Source organism: Carcharodon carcharias, chromosome 4, assembly GCF_017639515.1.
Source record: "Carcharodon carcharias isolate sCarCar2 chromosome 4, sCarCar2.pri, whole genome shotgun sequence".
Taxonomy (NCBI): Eukaryota; Metazoa; Chordata; class Chondrichthyes; order Lamniformes; family Lamnidae; genus Carcharodon; species Carcharodon carcharias.
In genome coordinates this window covers 37015590-37031589 of record NC_054470.1, presented here as the reverse complement: position 1 = coordinate 37031589, position 16000 = coordinate 37015590, and the positions used below count along the sequence as shown (strand labels likewise).

Sequence of the window (16000 nt, the reverse complement as noted above, 5' to 3'; positions counted from 1 at the left end):
CCTATTTGCTCACAAGGAACTTGTAAAAAGGAAAATAAAGTTTACCTGTGCCTCATATTTCCAGGATGGTACCTGCAACCAGCTTTCACTGACGGGTTCAAAATTGTGCAGTTCTTTCTCGGTGTACCGTTAAAATGGCAAGTATGCCCAATGACATTATTGTAATGAAACATAGCAATTTAAATTAGGCCCCTTTCTCGTGCCTAATTTCAGTCAAGTTAAAACGGTGGGGGCAGGGGTGGAATGATGGTGGGAACACATTGGGCAACAATTCTGCCAGGTGGACTGGGTTAAAATCAAATCTTTAGCTTCTAAATTTTCACCCTTTAAACTTTTGGGGCATGCTTTGGTATCAATGGTCTTGCAATTGCATTGTGTGAATTTTAGTGTTATTTGATTGTGTGCAATTCTGTTCTTGCTATTTTAAGAGAGGTATTAACTTCCTAAAAGCAACAGATTAACATTTCTAATGAAATATCAGTGTAGGAATTTCATTAGAATATATAAGCATTTGAATGTTATAATTTACATAGCAAAATTTAAGACCCCAGGATTTTAGACTAAGTAGCTACTAAGAATGATAATTTCCCTAAATTTCTCCGTCAATCTGTTTATGTCTTTTCCTCTCTCTCTCTCTCTTTGTAAAGCCCTTCAAAATCCATCTTAAGTAAGCTTTTAGTCATCCTCACCAGCCTGTCTGTTTTTTGGCTCAGCATCCATTTTGCTTAGTCCTATTTGTGGACACCTTGCAAAATTTCTTACGTTACTTTTAAATGCAAGTTGTTGTCATGATGTGATTCTGTATCAATTTCACTTTTTTTTCTTAATCTGTTACTTTGTCATTTTTCTTCAAATGTGCTGAGATTTAACTCCCTGCCAACACCTACCCCTGACCTAAGGGAATAGCATATTTGATGGCTGAGGCAGCTTCTCCCTTCCCCATACCCGCTCCTCCTCCCACTCCCTCCCTCCACCGGGGGCTTTGTGACATGCATTGACTCTTCAGTGCTCTTTTGGGAAGAAGGAACAACTTACTATTGTTCTTCATTTTTTTCAAAAAATTCCAACTGAGATAGCAAGCTCACTATATGCAGAATCCCAGTCATAAACTTAAGACGCCTCATTGTGAGCACAGCAGGTTGCCAAACTAACTTACAGATAAAAACAAAAAACTGCGGATGCTAGAAATCCAAAACAAAGACAGAAATACCTGGAAAAACTCAGCAGGTGTGGCAGCATCGGCGGAGAAGAGCAAAGTTGACGTTTTGAGTCCTCATGACCCTTCAACAGAACTAAGTAGAAATAGGAAAGGGGTGAAATTTCACCCCTTCCTATTTCTACTTAGTTCTGTTGAAGGGTCATGAGGACTCAAAACGTCAACTTTGTTCTTCACCGCCGATGCTGCCAGACCTGCTGAGTTTTTCCAGGTATTTCTGTTTTTGTGTTGCCAAACTAACTTGCTGTATACCAATTTGCACTACCTTATATCAAGTGTCTCTTAAAATACATTTTCTGCCAATGATTCTGTAATTCTACTGGAATTTCTTTTCTAGGTTGCCCATCCCCATAAAATCTACAATTGTCTTTTCTAAATATAATTGTTCTTACCAGATATCTGATATACATATGTAATAATGCTACAGTAATCAACATTTTCATCTCCTTCACAAAGTGATCCATGGTGGCTACAGTTCCAAGGGCAACAGTGACCCTCTAATGCCATGTGCAATTGGTCAATTCTCATTCATGAGTCCAAACAGTGAACCCTCAAATTATTCAACCATGAGGGGCATCACTGTCAAGCCCAAGCTGTTCAGTAATTTTGAATCTGTGCAAATGCAAGTTAGAGCACTGTCTGCTGAATAGAGGTCAGAAACAGGGATCCTGATCAGCCTTCCCCTTTTTAGCCTTGGGATGCTGTGAGGGCAGTTTTCAATTGCCAGCTGTCAATTTCTTGCCTAAAAAACAAGCAGCCAGCAATTCAAATCAGGGATTTGGGGGTGGTGGGGAATGCCAGCCCAGCTGCCCTGTTGACACACAAGGCCCTGTTAGTGCAAATTTCAGGTGAGCCTGTAAATGGACAAGCAGTCACCCAACTGTTTCAGGTGAGCATGCTAACATATACGAATAGGCATTTTCAACAAAAATCAAATCTTGTGACCTTTTGCGAACCAAAAGATTTGATGACGCCACAAGTGATGTATTTCTTTTATCTTTTAAACTCAGTAAACTTTCCTACTCACAAAAACCCAAATCCATTTGCAAATGCAGAAAGAAGGCAATTTTACAAAATGTTGTTGCGTGCTTTCATACATTTTCCATTTGTTGTGACGTGCTGATTATTCTGTAAAGCCAGTGCTCAAATTTAAATAGTGTATACAAGTTAATAAATGCTTTGGCTTGCAGGCTATTTATTATTTACAAAATGTTTCAACTCTTGTCTAATTAGGTCTACAAGACACTTTTGACAGGGAATGGCAGGCTGGGAAAATTACTCACAGCAGTTACAAAAATGGGTCTGATGATGGTGTTCTGGCCTACAAGTTGCTAATTCAGACTGGCAATAGGCATAGACCAACTGACTTAAGTCAGGTAAGGGTATTTTTTAAGATATCAACGCCTGTTTTGTTGATGAGTGAGAAAATAACTCGATTTCTTTTGTCTTTTGAGTTGCTGAGTGTGAACCCAAAATTCCTCAAACGTTTTAGTGGCCCCTCTTGTAGCAATACATTATTTCTCCACATGGCTTCTGCACACAAGGTTACAGAATTACAATTTTTTATTGTCTGCCTTCATTACAAATGTGAAGTCTCAGTGGAAATGGTACTGAGCACTGAAAAAGCAATTAGGTCTCGTTCAAGCCATTTGTCTTTTTTTTTCCTTTTTTTGGCAGAATCCCATCAATAATGTGCTGAGAGTAGTTCTGCTTTTTCTCTACCTTCCCCGTCATATTCAAGATGACAGTTTTACAGAGTACATTGTTTAAAGTTATTATGTGGTGTAAAACATGTTGGTTTACTGCAGACTACAGCATACCCGTTAACACTGAAAGAAATAAGTCACAAAACACTGATGTAGAGTTACCCTGAATGAGTATTTACTCTGGTAAGCTTTAAATACAGTAGTTCATTCTTTACTAGGTGTAGCTTGTGGGACCAAGTGTTGGACTGTAACTTCTGATGTAATTTCCTGTGCCTGGGAGGGAGAAAAGTGTGCCATGCCCACAGGGGTTGCTAGCTGCACTGTTTGATTCCAGATACAGCTGAAGACATACAGTTGCTGAGTATCCTGTGGATTAATTGAATCCAGAGCCTGCGAATCAAATCTTTTTTGTACTCCTGTCACAGTTGTGTTTCATTCAAAAAAGACCTGAAATGGGAGCTTGGCCAGTGTACTTAAAAGCAAAGAAATACGTATTTTCCATATATTTCATTTAACGTTCAGCCTTCCAGCTCTCCCCCCACCTCCAAAAAGTGCAAAAATTGGCAGCAGTAGACAATTCTTTTTGACACTATAGGGCATGCTGCTTTTAGTCCAAGATGAATACTCAAAAGATGATTGCCCCCCCGGTGACCCAGGCAGGATCTCGCTTCTGTCTGTTTCTTGGCGTGGTGCATTTTCCGAATATACACAGGTCAGGAGAAGCAAGTGCTAGCAAAATTTGTACAGATGTTGTTTTATTTTTATAGCTCTCCTCCATTTGCTGGGTGGCATTTCCTTCAGTGTTAACAACAGAGGTTAACTGCGCACAGACGTGCACAGGGACCCTTGCCAATTTTTTTCTTTCTCTTTTTTATTGTTATTCTAACTTTCATATTGTTTCTATAGATACTTCAACTCTTAGGGAGGATTTGCTACAAAGTGAAGTGTTTGTGATATGTTTTGTAGCTTCAAATTGAAGTAAAAATTGTTGAGATTCATTCCCTGTGTGAAGGCAAGCTTGCTTTCCTTAAGCATTACGTTCATATGAGTTGTTTCTTTTTTGCCCTGTGGCATTTGAGGCACATTGATGAAAGAAAAAGAAAAAAAAATCCTTGTGTTCTAAGTAATTTTTCATCTTGTTACAGTTGACTAAACAGCGCCTAGTGAATGCTGATGGAATCATCAACCCAAATGCTTTTTACATCTACCTGACTGCCTGGGTCAGTAATGATCCTGTGGCCTATGCTGCCTCTCAAGCCAACATTCGGCCACACCCTCCAGAATGGGTGCATGACAAGGCAGATGACAGGCCAGAAACTGCGCTCAGAAGTAAGTCGACCCTTCTTCCTTTAACTGTTTTACCTAATTTCTTAATCTCAAGTACTTACACTGGTATGGTTGTAATTAATGGTCTTTAAAGTCAATTCCTATTGACAATTTTAAAAAGTGGTGGGCTTTTGAATTTTATTTTTAGCGTCAAAAACCAAATTAAAATAACAGGGAAAATCAGAGTTAAAAAACTAGGATATACCTGGAGAAAATCAGTAAAAATCAGCTTTTGTTTTGAGCATCACTTCTATGTTGTCAAGTATTTTATATTATCATTTTCCTTATACAATCTCAATTTATCATGTGCTGTATGCGATACAGACTTGCCTTGTTATGTGCGATAGACAGTCATAGCTTATCATACACTCCACACAACTGTACCTCATCATGTTACTCTATAGTATCTTAACTTGTCCTGTACTCTATAAGGGTTGAATGAAGCAGTTCCATTTTTCGTGCTTTGGAACATTTAAAATGGGATTTCATTAAGGCAGATATGTAGCTCTAATCGTATCAATTTCTCAGACCCCCTATAATTCTGCACTGTAGGTTCCGGTACAGTGAAACATTTTATTCTATATTTAATGAAAACCAAATTAATAGCAGTTGCAACATTCTCAATTCCATGGATCAGCAGTTGGCAGCAAAACAATAAACTGCTTGGATTACCAATTGGTAAATTATTTTCCTCTTGACATATCTAAAGTTTCCAGTATTCTTGAGGATCAAAAGGGTAATTTTAACCTAACCTACCATGCAGGAAACTGACAGCATCAGATTAGCAGCCATTTCACACCCAACATGATTTTACTTATGACATTGTGCTATTGGTACCATTCCACATGCTACTTGATGTATATGCACAGAACATGTGTAATGTCACTCACGTGACCTGCTGAAGACCCTTGAGATCTGGGAGAATTCTTGTTTTAATGGTGGGAAATGGACCAAAACTCATTTTAAAAACCTTCCAATTTGGAAAATTAGGGTCTTACCAGTGGAAATTAGTTTTTTAAAAAATAAAATCATTGATTGTAAATTATATTAGACTGCAGATTTATTAATGAGTTTCTAGCATTGCATCAGTCACACCAATTATTTCCTTAAAAAAATGTGTGCATTTAGTTAGAGTAATTTGTAAGCCTTGCTGAAATTCATATTGTAAATTGGAATAAAACTTGGTATGGAAATTGATATAAAAACAACTTTTTTCAAGTACAGTACATTTTTAAACACACACTTTATATTCTAACCAATAGTATACTAAATGCAGTATAACATCTATTACACTTGGATTACTTAAAATGAATATACAGTTACAGTATTACAGGAACAATTCTGGTATTACTACCTAAGCATTTTTTAAAAAACTGAAATTCTATATAACCCCTCTTCCTAATACAAAAAGAAAGCTAAAGGTTAAGTGAGGGAAAATGTTACATGTGTATTTTTTTTAGAATTCATTTTATTTCCTGTAGCAAAAGAGCATATTTTACTTTCTTCACAAACTGTAAAGGGTTTTCCATACCCATTAGTCAATGATATGATACCAGTATGTGGGTTGTTGTACACCTGTGCTTCATCACAATAATTCTGTGGAGTATTGGCCAGGAGGGGGTCCTTTATGTCTCAAGGAGGGAACTTGGATTGATTTAATTTCCATTCAGGATTCAGTTATGTGACTGCCTGTTAGTTGAGGTTATTGGTCTGTGCAGTGGGCTGCTGAAAATGTGATTGGATAATGAAGCTTCACTGTATTCCAAACCCTGGAGCCTGGTGGCAGCCAGCCAAGTCTTGTCTTAATGAAAATTTATATTTGAGATTATAATAGGGCAAATCATGTTTAGCAAGTCAGTTGAATGACCCTGCAGGGTTTGGAACACACAGCAGCAAAAACTAAATGCTGGTTTTGTTGGGATTTTTTTTTTGGTAAGGTCTTGCATTTAAAAGAAAGGAAAGGCACTCGTTGAAAAATACAGTTGGTCCTACAGATGTAGAGATCTTAGATTTTGATTTTAAACAAAGGCTCCATTGTCATATTGTATGATCACATTTAGTTTCACTAGTTAATTAGGTCTCGATTTTCTTTAGCTTTAATGCCGCTGAGGCCACCCAGATGTAAATGTCTAATATGGATTCAAATACTCATTCTGTAGATAAGTTACAGAATATTGTGCTTGTTATATAGGTCTTTGTTGAATTGATTTCTAACTAATTTAGGCTGTTAACATAGAAAATTAATTTGGATATGGATAAAATGAGTGGTTTTACTGGCAAGAAACTGGTTTCCTTACAGTATGTTTAGCTAGTTTATCAATATATTATAGTTCTTGGGTGGGAGGGGAGTGGAGAAAAATTGCAACATAATGCTTTTTATATTAAACTTCAATTCCAATTGACAGACAATCAATATTTATCAATTTTTCAGATTTTTGGGACTACACAGATATTTTCATTAAATGAGAACTTTGCCATCTATAGTTTTAGTATTGTATTAAATAGAAAAATAAAAGTTGTTATATTTACTACAGCAATTTGTTTAGCACAGTACTGCTGGTTAAAAAGGAAATATTTGGTGGAATTCAATGTTGCCCCTGGAGGCGGGTTTGGAGGCATGTGGTCAGACGGAAAGGTACAGGTTGGCGATCTTGCCACCTTTCCACCTCCCTCTGATTTAGTCCATATGGGAAATCCCAAGGATGGCCTTCCTGCCCAGAGGCCAACTGAGGCCCTTAAGTGGCTACTTAAGAGTCTGATCCCACTGCCGCTGGTGTTTAACTGGTAATGGCCATGCCATACGGGCCTGCCACTAGGAATGTCCTGTCAGATAGACCGAGGTTGGTGGGGGCTCCCTCCTTGCCAGACACCATTACTGAAGAAGACATCCGCCCAGCAGGAACAGAGTGACCCGGAGTAAGATCCCTCTCTGGCTACAAATTGACCCCACTCCTTCACTAACCACCACCTCCCCCTCCCCCACCCGACTGCACACTAGACCCTCCCTGTCTTGTCACAGCAAACCCACCCTACTCCCCTTATTTCTGGGGCTCCATTGCCAATTCTCTCTGCTGAGACCATGCTGCAGTACTGGCAGTGGCCATTGCTCCTGGTAGCACTGCTGGTACTGGAGAGCTGCCAGCCCCTAATTGGCTGGCTATTTTGGGGATGAAATATTCCCCTCACACAAGTCAGGAATCCTGAAGATGGGAAGGTAAGTCCCCAGTCAGGACTTAATCCCATTGGGCCTCCCAAAAATGGCCATGGTGGGATTGCGGCTGGTTTAACTGCCATTAAATTCCACCCATTGAGGGTGAAATTTTCATTTTCAGGGGCCATGTCACACCCCGCCCAATTTCCCCTTCCTAATCGAATCATATCTATTAGCGCATCCCCCAAAGTTCAATTTCACCCCCATTCTATTTATTTCCCCTCCCCTCCTGGAAGTGTTGGTTCCTTCAAACTGATCATTATTTATGTGTAAGCGTTTTACAGTGAGTCCTACAGGCTGTCCAGTATGTCAGCCATCATAGCTATGCCTAATTCTATGTTGAGCATCCATTTAGGCACTTCTGTCAAGAGTAAATGGGTGATGATTAGGAGCTTTTGTCGTCGTTTTTTCACCTTCTCTGCAGGAGCTTTGCTTCTAATTGCAGCAGCCCTGCAAACTGAGCACAGGCCAATGATTGAACCTGGACCTTTCTGGTCTGAGCCATTAGGACAGTTGTATCATTGTAGGTTTAAGAAACTTCTATCTATTCAGTAATTCTAATATACCGTTACAGACTAAATCTATTCATGAATAATTTCCAAATATATAATGTGTGCATGAAATGAAAGATAGTAGTTTTTAAAATAAACTGGTTTGCTTTATGTTTAGTTCCAGCAGCTGAGCCCATTGAATACGTCCAGTTTCCTTTCTACCTCAATGGATTGCGTGAGACTTCAGATTTTGTGGAGGCTATTGAGAAAGTCAGAAACATCTGCAATAACTTTACTAACCAAGGACTTTCCAGTTATCCAAACGGATATCCATTTCTTTTTTGGGAACAATATGTCGGGCTCCGACATTGGCTGCTGCTAGCCATCAGCGTGGTCTTGGCTTGCACTTTTCTGGTGTGTGCTCTTTTCCTCCTGAACCCATGGACGGCTGGGATCATTGTAAGTTTACAAGGAGCTTTGTTGCTGCTGAATTCCTTTTGGTATAGCTCTTTCTTTAGTCGGGAAGGTTTTGTTTATGTCTGGGCCTCTGGTGGGGTATGCCTGTGACATCATTCATGAAATGTTTATTCGGCATGGAAAGATGACGACAGTGAAAATTTAAACATTGGGGAAAAATCCTAAAAGTTAGTTTCAAGTGTTGTAAGAACTTGAAGGGAAGAAAAGTATTTATTGCTTTAGATAACTTGCCCTAACTGTTTGTTACAAAAATCATGCAAGATACTGTTGCCCTTGCTTTGACTAATTTCAGAATAAGAGTAAAATTGCACAAAACATTAGAAGTTGTTCAAAATAATACCAGATGTGAACCAATTAACTGAGACTGAATTGCAAACTTTGTGTAAGTAAACATGTTTTATGAAGAGAAATGTTTAGTCTGCGATGTGTTTTGTTGGATGGAGTGTTCAAGCGGAATTAGGATATTACTTCAAATTTCATTAACGCTTAAAGCCTTTCACACCAGACACAGATTCTTTTCACATAGATTACTTGGTCAGGGCCCGAAAAATAATATTTTGCTTTTGGTTTCTGTGTTCCATTGCAGAACAACATTTAGACTCTTTGTAAACCTTATCAGTTGGTGCTACTAGCATTTTTAAAACGTTTTACTGTTAGATGAGAAAAATGTCATGACTTTGCCTCAAATTTAATTGTTTAATTTAAATTGCAACCAGACCAATCCTTCTGTGTTTTCTCTAAGAAACAGAGAGGCCTCCGTAATCTGACACTCATCAGCTGATCATGGCATTTAATCTTTAGAGGCTTTTGGCCTACCTCAGATTCATCTTCACTTATTTAGGATTCCTGCAAAACTATTTGGAATAATCCAGCTTTCTTTCTGAACCTTTGCAAATAGTTTTCTGCTCCTACCACAACACTGAAGTGACTCTAATCAGAATCAAAAATGGTACTCTCTGTGACTGTGACCATGGTGCACTATCGCTCCTCAGCCTTCTTGACCTTTCTGCAGATTTGACATGGTTGACCTGAGCATCATCCTCCAAATCCTCTCCTCCTCTCTGCAGCTGAGTGGAGCTGCTCTTCCCTGGTCCCACCTACCTGTCTAATCTTAGGCAGAGAATCACCTTCATCTTCTTCCCGGCCCTATCTTGTTACCCCTGAAGTGCCCTAAGGATCCATCCTTAGTCCCATTCTGTTCCTTATCTACTTGCTGCTGCTCGGTGACATTATCCGTAGACATCAGTGTCTGCATGTTTGCTGGTGACACCAGATTCTCAACCTTGGTCTCCTATTTGACCAGGAGCTGAACCTCAGAATCTATATCCCCTCCATCAGAAAGACTATATACTTCCACCTCTTTGACATTCTAATGTCTGCCCCTCCCTGATCCCATTTCATGCTGACCCTTATCCGTACTTCAATAAACTCCAGACTGAACCATTTCAATGCTCTCCTGGCTGACCTTCCATCCTCCACCTTCCATAAACATCAGCCCATCCGAAGCTCTACTGCCTGTATTCAAACCCACACCATCCCATCCACCCACTATCCTTATACTCATTGACCCACATTGGCTCCTGATCCATTAATGGCTGAAATTTAAAATGATCATCCTTGTGTACAAATATTCTCATGCTAACTTCCTCCAGGCCCAACCTTCTGAGAACTTTATCTTATGAATACCCCACTGCCTTCACCTCATCGTTAGCATCTGTGCTTTCAATTGTCTGGGCCCTAATCTTGGGATTTCCCTCCCTAAACCCCTCAGCCTCTCTACCTCTCTTTATTCTTTGAAGACTTTCCTTAAAATCTACCTCTGACCAATCTTTTAGTCACCCCTCCTAATCTCCTCTTTAGCTAAGTGTCAGTTTTTATTTGATTACATTTCAATAAGGTACCATGGATTAAGGGTATGATATAAATGCAGGTTGTTGTCGAATGAGATTGAAACCTAATTTTGAAATATTTACTAATGCTTGCCATGGAACACTGTAATTAGTGTTTACACTGTGAAGGGGTGTCCAGCTGATTCATGTGGAGAATTCCATCAGCACAAAGCAATAAGTTTTAACTAATAGAAAAATAGTGTTATTGCTGCTCTCTGTCTCTTCCTGGAACACTTTCAAATTACTTCTTTCAAATTCACCTTTTGGAGAACCTAGAAATTAATCTGTATGTGTTTTCATTGTTATAAGAAGATAGACCCTATACAAAATTAGTTTTTTTTTACTCCACCATAGCAAGTTAATTTATCTTGACATAATTAGTGATGGTTTTTATTAACCCCATTTAGGTATTAGTCCTAGCACTGATGACTGTGGAACTTTTTGGCATGATGGGCCTCATCGGAATTAAACTGAGTGCAGTTCCTGTAGTGATCCTCATTGCCTCTGTCGGAATAGGGGTGGAATTCACCGTTCATGTTGCTCTGGTATGTAAAATGACCTTCATTCACTTTTCCTTTCGTCGAAGCATAATGCAAGATGTGCACACAACTTCCTGAGAAAAACCACGAGGCTAGAATCACAGAATTGTTACAGCGCAAAAGGAGGTCATTTGGCCCATCATGTCTGCACCAGCTCTCTGAAGAAGCAATTCACTTAGTGCCATTCTCCCGCCTTCTCCCCATAACTTTTTCAGGAAATAGCCTAATTCCTTTTTAAATATTTCGATTCTCCACTACACTCTTAGGCAGTGCATTCCAGACCTTAATCAGTCACTGCATGAATAAGATTTTTTTTCTCATATCGCTTATGCTTCTTTTGCCAATTACTTTAAATCTGTGGCCTCTCATTCTTGATCCTTTCACAAGTGGGAACAGATTCTCCTTATGTATTCTGTCCAGACCCCTCATGATTTTGAATACCTTCATCAATCAAATCTCCTCTCAGCCTTCTTTTCCCCACGGAAAACAGGCCTAATTTCCCCAATCTATCTTAATACCTGAAGTTCCTCATCCCTGGAACTATTCTTGTGAATGTTTTCTGCATTCTCGCCAATGCCTTCACATCCTTCCTAAAGTGCGATGCCCAGAACTGGACACAATACTCCAGCTGTGGGGCATCCAGAACTGGATGCAACACTCCAGCTGAGGCTGAACTAATATCTTGTACAGGTTCAACATAACCTCCTTGCTCTTGGACAGGTTCAACATAACCTCCTTGCTCTTGTACTATATTGCCCTATTAATAAAACCTAGGATACTGTATGGTTTATTGACTGCTTTCTCAACTTATCCTGCCACCTTCAATGACTTATGCATATATACACCCAGGTCCCTCTGCTTTTGCACCCCCTTTAGAATCATATCCTTTATTTTATATTGTCTCTCAATGTTTGCCCTACCAAAATGAATCACTTCACATTTCTTCACAATGAACTTCATCTGCCACCTGTCCGCCTATTTCACCAGTCTGTCTATGTCCTTTTTTGTTCTAAACTACCCTCCTCACATTTCACAATGTTTTCAAGTTTCATATCATTTGCAAACTTTGAAATTATGACCTGTAGACCAAGGTCTAGGTCATTAATGTATATCAAGAAAGGCAACAGTTCTGACACTGACCCCTGGGGAACTCCAGTACAAACTTTCCTCCAGCCCGAAAAACATCCATTAACTATTTCCTGTCACTCAGCCAATTTAATAAACATGTTGTTACTGTCCCTTTTATTCTATGAGCTATAACTTTACTCACAAGTCTGTTATGTGGCACTGTATCAAAGTCAGTGACCATGTACACCACATCAACAGCATTGCCCTCATCAACCCTCTCTGGTACTTCTTCAAAAAACTCCAGCAAGTTAGTTAAACACAATTTTCCTTGCTGGCTTTCTTTAATTAGTCTGCATTTGTCCATGTGACTATTCATTTTTTTCCCAGATTATTGTTTCTAGACGTTTCCCCACTACCAAAGTTAAACTGACTGGCCTGTAGCTGCCGAGCTTATCTTTTCACCTTTTTTTGAACAAGGGTGTAATGTTTGCAATTCTTCATTCTTCCGGCACCATTCCTGAGTCCAAGGAAGACTGAAAAATTATGGCCATTGCTTCCATCATTCCCACACTCACGTTCCTCAGTATCTTCGGATGCATCTCATCCGGTCCTGGTGCCTTATCCACTTTAAGTACAGGCAGCCTATCCAATACCACCACCTTATTAATTTAAACCCATCCTGTATCTGAATTACCTCCTCTTCAACCATGGCCTGGGTAGCATTTTCTTCCTTGGTAAAGGCGAGGACTATATTTTCAAGATTAGAATACTCCTAAAGATCTATGAGGCAATGCCCTTTTGATTGTTGGTATTAATTACATGTAGAAATTGTTAATAGAACGGTTAGTGGTCATGGTTTAATTCATTTAGGTGCATGAGAAAAGGTTTTATGTCCAGGTAGTTAATTGATGTTTTAATTTGAAGGATGAAGTGAAATAGTACAGAAGCTGTATATTAATTGCATAGAAAGCAAAATATTTACAGTGGTGTAGCAGCAAATATCTGGAGATGTGCCTGGAGGAAATCCACCTTTAAAAAAGTTATTAAAAATATTTTGTACTAAAAGAAATCATAAAATAATACCTTTCCTACACTGGGATTAAATGAGAGTTGTTTAGGTGCATGCTTTAAACAAAAATAATATCACAGTTCTGGCTGATATATTGATACAATTGTGGTATTTGCTCATACAGTACTTCCAGAAGTCTGCAGGCAGAACCTTGTGGGAAGGCAAGGGTCTCGGCCGCCAGTAGGAGAGCTGACCAGAGCCCCGTGTTGCCCCTTTTTGGCAAGGCTGCCCATCTTGTACCACTCACACTTAATAAACCAGCAGCAGACCTTCCTCTGGGATCAAGGACTCCAGGGGCAGAAGTCTCGTCCACCAAGAGCTGCTGGTCAATCAGGCCGACAGCTCATCTGTACTCAGCTGCATCAGCAGGGAGGTGGTGGCTGCTGCTAGTACTACAGCCACTCCAGGCCTCAGATGGAGGAGAGACCCAGGCATGAGTGAATGATAGCAGAAAGGGTGGGGAAGAGGTCAGCAGCAAGGGTGGGGGTGGTTTTCAGGCACCCCTCCGACCCCCATCCCAATGCTGGGCTCTTCACGCAGGCACTGAGTGCCTTTGAACATGATACCCTCCCAGGGCATCTGCAAGGCATCTTGCACAGGTTTGTTTGTCATGCTTCCCACATGGTGAGCCCCTCCATGCTCACCACTGGTTTAATACCGGCAAAGACGGGATGAGGTCCCTAAGTGGTATTAATTGGCTCAATTGGTGGTGAAGCAGGAAGGCCGTCCAAGGGCTTTCCCACCATGGACTTAATCAAGGTAGGGGCAGAAAGGATCAAGGTGGGGGCAGAAAGATGGCCGAGTCCCCAACTGTTACTCTTCTGCCCAATTTAATGCACCCTTGCCACCAAACTCACCACAGGAGGGCACAAGATTCTGCCCTACGAGGCTAGTGGCATATACTCAATTTAGTATGGAATGACTGTGCAAATACGTGTTCTATGTCAGAACATGCTAGCATGAGAAGAGGCCATCTGGTCCTTTGAAACTTGCTCTTCCAGTACGCTAACTCATCCAGTGAGGTATCCAACAACATTTTGGAAATAAACTTTAGAATTAAAACCATCTATAACTAGCATAAGAAAATCATTATGAGTCACTGTGAAATCATAAATAACAGTAAATTTAAATAATGCTTAGTATGTTGAGAAAAACTAAGGCCTTACATGGTGGAGAATTTGAGGAGCAACAATGTAGGTAACCATTAATGTAAAAGTAATATAAAACTGATTGGCTGGCATCTTTTTTCTCATCTGACATACCTAACACATAAACAGCCTTCTTGTAATATATAAAGAGTTTGGGGTTGAATTTCCAATTATCTGCTGTAACTACAGCAGAAGAACTCCAGAAAACGGGTGTGAATTCAACCCCACTATCTTTAGACCCTTGGATATCCCACTTGTTAAATAAAGAGTAGGCATTTTTGATGCTTGGTTAAAATTAATCTGAAGCATTTAGTCTGTCATGCATAATCAAAACAGCTGTTGAACTGTTGGGTAGTTCTTTATAGGTTTCAGCACACGAGGTCTGATTGTATTGATCTTATTGCCTGCAGGCATTTTTAACTGCTATTGGAGACAAGAATCGGCGGGCAGTTCTTGCACTGGAGCACATGTTTGCTCCTGTACTAGATGGGGCCGTTTCAACTCTTCTTGGGGTTCTCATGCTTGCTGGATCTGAATTTGACTTCATTGTCAGGTAAGAAGCTTCCCTTTTTCATGGCTAGTACCAGAAGTTTGTTCCTCACTATCCATCTTCATTTTGAGCTGCATAGCCATTTCTTTTTAAATCTCATATCACGCTGACTGTGGCGTTTTGTTGTAAATTACTTTCTGTCTGAAGTTTTATTTCTGGTAATTAACTGGCTGAAATTTTTTTACCAATGTGTGCATGATGGTTACTGATTGAAACCACTTTACCTCATTTGCTGTTAACTCCATACTAAAGACCCAGGCTTCTGTGCTTTATAATTTTAACAATGGAACTAGAATGACTGATTTATCATAACTTTTATGTGCTATATTATAGTGTAATTATACCAAAGTATCCGCAATTTTAAGAATATAAGGTGCCGAAGTTGTAGGCACAACAAAATTCAAAGCTCATCACTTGAAGGAGTTGAGGGGGGGAAAAGGAGAAGCAGCAGCAATGGACCAATACATCCCCTCAGTGTCAGATCATCTGTTTTACTGGATGCAGCTGTTTTACTTACCATTTCAAGAAGAAATTGCCTCCTCTTTCTTTATGTGGAAGTTCATTCTTTTTATTGGTATTCAAATAGTCATTTAGTAGTACAGAACTTGAGTATTGCTGAAAAAAGACATTTTTTATCAAGTTTTTCGTATTGCAACCAATAGGACAATTCGCAAGAAAATACCAATGTCAGGGGAAATGAAAAATTTATACTGTATGACAAGGGAGTGCTGATTCATTGGCACGTGAACTATGATTGGTAGAGGCGAATGTACCAGTTGATAGTGACTGACAGTTGACTGCCAAGCATTGTTGAAATTTAAACCAGGCAGGTTGACTCTGATTGGTCAAGACATTGCCCTGGGGAATGACTGTCATTTATTTTGTGTAGCTGAAACAAATTGTCTCTCTTTACCCTTATTAAAAAGAAAACTGAAAATTTCCCTAATTACTGTACTTCCTGGGCTGCATATTGGTGGTGGGGGGTGGCACGGACAACTTGACTGCCAAACCACCCATCTCCACCCCCACTGGAAGCAAAGTGGGCTAGAAGCCAACCTGCTCTGCGTGAGTCCAATCTGTAGCCATAATGCGCTGTTTGTGAACTAATTTGCCTGATGGTAGGACTTCCACCCCTTACTGAGGAGGAAGTTCTGGCCCATCAGACCGGTGACTCCAGCAGTTCTGACAATGCCAAGATCTCATTAGTGGGCGCTGCTGGGACTGCAGCCAGTTCCAAGAAGAAGGCCCCATGGGATTCCAGATTAAGATAAGTCTGGTGCATTGAATGGGGAAGGTTTGGCCAGCTTGAA

The 16000-nt window shown here is 40.0% G+C and overlaps 1 protein-coding gene across 1 annotated transcript in view; it reads left to right on the top strand.

Annotated features, from left to right (window-relative positions):
• ptch1 (patched 1) overlaps window positions 1-16000 on the top strand; it is an 89466-nt gene that overhangs the window by 59307 nt on the left and 14159 nt on the right. The window contains exons 16-20 of the mRNA XM_041186590.1: window positions 2450-2592; window positions 4068-4251; window positions 8129-8409; window positions 10724-10861; window positions 14551-14693. Coding sequence (XP_041042524.1) covers window positions 2450-2592; window positions 4068-4251; window positions 8129-8409; window positions 10724-10861; window positions 14551-14693 — 889 coding nt within the window. The remainder of the gene's footprint in view (window positions 1-2449; window positions 2593-4067; window positions 4252-8128; window positions 8410-10723; window positions 10862-14550; window positions 14694-16000) is intronic.